At 39.8% G+C, this 6,427-nt stretch overlaps 1 protein-coding gene across 2 annotated transcripts in view; it reads left to right on the top strand.

Annotated features, from left to right (window-relative positions):
* The window catches only part of LOC112075375 (glutamate receptor 3), a 13,779-nt gene extending 7,636 nt beyond the window's left edge, over positions 1-6,143 (top strand). Inside the window, exons 2-4 of one of the 2 annotated variants that reach the window (XM_070440888.1) lie at positions 1,147-1,261; positions 2,812-3,059; positions 4,862-6,143. In XM_070440888.1, the coding sequence (XP_070296989.1) occupies positions 1,147-1,261; positions 2,812-3,057 (361 nt within the window). In that variant the 3' untranslated portion in view covers positions 3,058-3,059; positions 4,862-6,143. The remainder of the gene's footprint in view (positions 1-1,146; positions 1,262-2,811; positions 3,060-4,861) is intronic. The other variant, XM_024142384.2, reaches the window with a different exon arrangement.
* Positions 6,144-6,427: the final 284 nt, after the last annotated feature.

Below are 6,427 nucleotides of genomic sequence, written 5' to 3'. Positions count from 1 at the left end.
TCTATAGCGACTATATAGAGCACTACCAGTCTGTTTCTATAGCGACTATATAGAGCACCACATGAACAATCTTCCTTATTCTGCATCATTTGTTATTTGTTCACTCCACACATAGCATCATATCATCATAGCATCATAGCATCATAGCATCATAGCATCATAGCATCATAGCATCATATCATCATAGCATCATATCATCATAGCATCATAGCATCATATCATCATAGCATCATAGCATCATAGCTTCATATCATCATAGCTTCATTTAAAATATATATATTTTGGAATATGCACAGTTAAAGGCACTATGTCAGTTGTAAGGCAGTGAGAATTTCCTAAATAAATGTTGCCAATTACTTATCAGTTTCTTCTTCTGAAACCATATTACAGAGAGAAACCACATGTATTATTCCCCTGATGTGTCAAAGCTGAGCTTAAACACCGGTAATAAAACTGTAGCTTGGTGCTGTTGACAGTAATCCCCCTTCTAAGCGGATATAGTAAAGCCTACATCCAAAACGGTTTCTCCACCAATAAATAGCACAAGTTCTTATAAAAAGGTTAATGTGAAACACCTTTTGCTTTATTCAGTATTTTAATGCTGACTTTCATGTCAAAATACATGACATTATTAGTGTTCCAAGATTGAAAGTTGATGTTGTCTTTGCAACCAAATCTCAGAGCCACCTTGTGATATTGCAGTAGGAGGTGTCCAAGCCTCTGCTTCTACCGGCGGGGAAGATATCAGGTCAACAGTTGTCTTGTAGTCCTTTACTGTTAGTCAAGAGAAGGTTCTAGTTGGATCAAACTTGTTAAATGCTGGTCAGAAAGCTACCCTGCTGTGCCCACAAACAAATACCTTCCTCAGCTTTAGATAATCTCAGACCAGCGGAGTGTACAGTCAGTACATGCTCGTCCTGTTACCAGCGTCTGCCGATTACTCGAAGCGATAGGAGCAGGCCCTGGCCCTAGACTAGGGCTGGTCAATGACGCCAAGGTAATAGACTAGAATGCCTGTTCTCTGTGATGTAACAATGGCCAGGAGTCCTGCTCGATCGCTTTGTTATGAKGTWATGRAAYCTATGAAYTTATGAATAACATAAAATAACATAATATGATGTTATTTATGTTATTTCCCACGTGAAGAACTCCTGTAAACCTTGCCGTATTGAAACTCAGTGAACAAGGCATCTTAGACAAGCTGAAAAACAAATGGTGGTACGATAAGGGTGAATGTGGAACCAAGGACTCTGGAAGTAAGGTCAGTCTCTGCAGGTCTACTGTGCTGATTCCCAGTGTTCATATGAACAAATACTCAACTATACTGAAACATCTACATTAGCTATACTGTCTATCCCTTTAACTCGTAGTATGTTATTTATTCATACAAACAACATTCTGCCACATACATGTAACAAAAATGGAGAAGTGGCTCAAATCCATCATGCACTATTTCCCCAATTCTAATCACATCCCCAAAAATATTTTGTCATTTTTTGGGGGGCTAATGTTAATGTTAAAGTCATTTTTATAGAAATAGGTCATGACTTTTTTCCCCACACAAACTGTAATGGTAAATTACATTAGGATATTCTTGGGGAAATTGTAAATTGTGTAAAATAATCAAACACCATCATTGAATAGTTGTTGACTAGCTGTTGACATTAAGTGCTATTTTTTCTCATTTTCACACTTTACATTCATGATATTCTTACCATTATGCTGCTGTTTCTATTTACTAAAACTTTTAATTAAAATTTGATTTATCTGTGTTGTTACTAGGTTGCATGGAAATGTTTCTATTGGGTTCTTTAGCTTCCTGTGGTGGGGTGAACAAACAAAGTGTTCTTGTTGTGAGCAACTGCTTCCAATTAACTTCAGTAAGATGTTACAGCACCGTGGGGTGTTTTTCAGGGTTTTGTCTGAGCAAGGAGTTGCAATGAAGAGATCTTGTTGTTTCCAATCCACATGAAGTCTAAGAATGTAATAAACCTCTTATTTAACCCTCTGAGACCATAGTCAGGCTAATGAACTAACAGATCACTGTCTGTAGCCTCGACGGCGTAGCTATACATTTTCCACAGATATAGACTCTCAGTCAAACCTCAAAGGGTTAAAGTGCAAATGGTAAAACTCTCATGAACAAATGTTCAATTAACATGTTTGGGAAGTAAGCAGCAGCAAAATGATTTGATTCCGTTCTGAAAATGGCTTCTGGGATTTTTTTGATGTCAGAGAGATTTGACTACACAGTATCACAGTTTACCAAGACATTTTATTTTTTCAGGACAGGGCTTGAAATGTTGACCTGTGAGTTACTGACCGCAGCTTCCTTATATGGAAGAAGACCTGTAGAATAGGGGAAGCTCTACATTCACCTAGATCAAACTAAAGCGGTGACTCGTCTCTCCTTCATTGGAGAGTGGTCTGACTATGGTGTTCAGATGTTCCTCACAACTTCTTGGACCACTATAGGAAAACCAGTCCAATCTGGACCTCTTCTAGAGTTAACCTCAGCCATCCTTTACTTTGTCAACCTTCTGTTGCTATTAGCCTCTGGTCTGTAGTATGATCTGCCATTGGTAGCATCAGACATGTTTCAGTCTTAGAGAGAGAGTTTGTAGAAGGGGTCTGATAATAGAGTATCCATGTGAGTTCTAAGTGTTAGGTATTTTACTGTTATAAGACTGTAAGGATCAGTTGGAGGCCTGTCGATACTAGGCTTTAGAGCCATACTGGTAGGCTGCACTGTTCTCTACAGAACTCTCTCTCCACCGCAAACCCTCTAACGATGTTCTTCACCTTCCCCAGGACAAGACAAGTGCTCTCAGCCTGAGCAATGTGGCTGGAGTCTTCTATATTCTGGTTGGAGGGCTGGGGCTGGCCATGATGGTGGCTCTGATTGAGTTCTGTTACAAATCGCGTGCAGAAACCAAACGGCTCAAACTAGCAAAGAATGCTGAGAAATTGAAGCCAGCTCCCCCGACCAACCCCCAGAACTTTGCCACGTACAGAGAAGGCTACAACGTGTATGGGACAGAGAGCGTTAAGATCTAAGGGTAATGACAACGCTGCTCTCTTCCTGATTCTGTCTCCGTGACATCTGAATCATTTCGTTTCTTCTGGTGGTGTCGTTGATTGAATGATCCATTTGTTTGTTTGTGTTCTTGTCAAGCTGTTGGTGTGATTTCGTAACACTTTATCACTCTTGACTTGGACATTCCCACGACAGACAACCCAACATTACATTTACAATTCCTGAACACTGTTACAGACTTGACATTGCTATATACTGTGTATGACTACAGYTAAATCCTTTTGCTGGCCGCCAAAGGGTTTTTTCGGGTCTAATATTAATACTAATACTAATATTTCTTTACACTGTCAAGATGGGGGCCTCTAAAATATTAAAAAAATTCAGCCGCCCCAACAGGCCGGCCTTGCCCCCTTCCACACCCCCTTCCTCACCCCCTGCCTCGCCCACCACCTAAGCCCTTTTTTTTTATCCAGAAAAAAACCTGCACTATTGTGTTCTTGACACCACAAACAGTTAATTGAAATCAGCATTACATTTTTTTTGAGTAACCCATCCAAAAACATTGAAACACTCCCTCTTTATCTCGTAAACACTCCCTTTTTATCTCGTAAACACTCCCTCTTTATCTCGTAAACACTCCCTCTTTATCTCGTAAACACTCCCATCTTTATCTCTTAAACACTCCCTCTTTATCTCGTAAACCTCCCTCTTTATCTCGTAAACACTCCCTCTTTATCTCGTAAACACTCTCTCTTTATCTCGTAAACACTCCACTTATCTCGAAACACTCACCACTTTATCTCGTAAACACTCCCTCTTTATCTCGTAACAACTCCCTCTTACTCGTAAACACTCCCTCTTTATCTCGTAAACACTCCCTCTTTATCTCGTAAACACTCCCTCTTTATCTCGAACACTCCCTCTTTATCTCGTAAACCTCACCTTTATCTCGTAAACACTCCCTTTATCTCGTAAACACTCCCTCTTTATCTCTAAACACTCCCTCTTTAATCTCCGTGAACACTCCCTCTTTATCTCGTAAACACTCCCTCTTTATCTCGTAAACACTTCCTTCTTTATCTCGTAAACACTCACACTTTATCTCGTAAACACCTCACACTTTATCTCGTAAACACTCCCTCTGTTATCTCGTAAAACACCCCTCTTTATCTCGTAAACACTCCCTCTTTATCTCGTAAACACTTCACACTTTATCTCGTAAACATCACCTCCTTTATCTCGTAAACACTCCCTCTTTATCTCTTAAACACTCCTCTTTATTCTCGTGAACACTCCCTCTTATCTCGTAAACACTCCCACTCTACTCGTAAACACTCTCTCTTTATCTCGTAAACACTCACCACTTATCTCGTAAACACTCCCTCTTTATCTCGTAAACACTCCCTCTTTATCTCGTAAACACTCCCTCTTTATCTCGTAAACACTCACACTTTATCGAGCTTAATGTTTCAGTTTTCTCAGTAGAATGTTCTAGCGGCATCTGCTAATCGATAATAGCTAAGCTAATGTCCCAAGTAATACTGGCACACATCATGACTCAACCGTTCCAACCTAATGATACATCTCATCTCATCCACCATTTAACAGACCTATCACCCATGTGTCACTGTGTGAGAATTTCAAATTGCATTTCATTGATTCCTCACGTCCTCTCGCCTCAAAACTCATCGAATGAGAAGGTCAGAGGGGAGGGACCACTGACTTCTCATCCAATTGGTTTTGAGAAGGAGGCAAGGAGAGAGGACGCGAGGAATCAAGTAAATGCAATTGATATTATCCCTGTACTTCCTTCCTGTAAAACAGGTATCGGGCGCTTCAGCTAGACCAGGTACGGTACCCCTTACCAACGACTGTGACCACTGACCCCATGATGAAACGACATGATCCCGTCGGGATGGGGGTTTCCTCAACTGCAGCTAAATCCTCTCCTGGCGGCAAATGGCGACGATAATCTGCAATGAAGACATGACAGGACTGGTGACGTGAAGAACTTAAATCGGTTTACTCCAGTGCCTTATGTATGAAACACTCAGAGACTCACAGAATTAATAGAACAATGCAACTAATCACAACTCACAAACACACAAGCAACTAAACAGATGCTCAGAGACTCACAGAATTAATAGAACAATGCAACTAATCACAACTCACAAACACACAAACTACTAAACAGACGCTCAGAGACTCACAGAATTACTTAGAACAATGCAACTAATCACAACTCACAAACACACAAACAACTAAACAACTAAACAGACAAACAGAAAGACAGGATTGTTTTATGTATTTGAGATGCTGTAACGAACTAAGAAGACAAAAGAGAGAGAGAGATACCTAAAGCCATCACTTGCACCCCAAGCACATTTCCAAGTGCCCGTACAGAAAATGAATACGATACTACAGATGATAAATTGTTTTTTTCTGCTAAGGGAATTTGATCAGATTATCCTAATTATTCTTGCAGGCCAGGTTTTTACTGGTTAAATGTGTTTTAAAATACGTTTATTGTAGGCACTGTACAGTAAGTCACTTATTATTAGACGATAGCTTGTTATATTGCTGTGACCTTGGAATTGTTTTGAACGATGAATCAATTGGTTAAATATGCTGGAGCAAAAATTATATTGTATTGTTGTTGTCCACGACTCTGAGACCAGGCACTGGTAGTGCATCTGAAATGGCCCCTTATGCCCTATGTAGTGCACTACTTCTGACTAGAGCCTCTGGTCAAAAGTAGTGCACTATATAGGGAATAGAATGTCATTCTGGACGTACACACAGGGACTCTTGAAAGAGATGAATGTGAGATGCAGCATTTGGCTTTACACAACTTAAAACAGACCATCTCACAATCCCAATATACTGCCAACAGGGTTAATTAAAGAATGCAGAGGACTGTCTGAGCAGGTTTCATAGTTGAGTACCTCTCCCAGTGTGTTTTATGGTGTGTAGAATATGAAGAGAAAACTAACTCACACGGTGTCGCTCCAAAATAGGCTGCTTGTAACTGGATGTTCATGTAACCTAAAATCATTCAAGTCTTCTGTACAAGCAACTAAAACCAAACCAAATGGGACATTCAAAAGTAGATGAACTGCAATTTAAACAGTAATGGCTTTTTAGCGGTAGTATTATGGATGACCTTGGTATTTAAAGAATCAGCTGTGGATTGATGATCTGCTTTCCATTTTAATTTCATTATAGTGTTTGGTGAATTTACTTAGTTCATGAAATAAATGAATCATATAAATAATTACAATGAGACCATGGATTTCTACAAGGCACTTATGCTTACTACATTTCCCGTTTCTGTTCAAAAGACTGTGATTCCATAGGATTTAGGAAGACATTTAATCACCTAAAACCGTG

This window comes from Salvelinus sp. IW2-2015, unplaced genomic scaffold (assembly GCF_002910315.2).
Source record: "Salvelinus sp. IW2-2015 unplaced genomic scaffold, ASM291031v2 Un_scaffold3117, whole genome shotgun sequence".
Taxonomy (NCBI): Eukaryota; Metazoa; Chordata; class Actinopteri; order Salmoniformes; family Salmonidae; genus Salvelinus; species Salvelinus sp. IW2-2015.
Note: the sequence above shows the minus strand (reverse complement) of the source record. Positions and strands in the feature narration are given on the sequence as shown.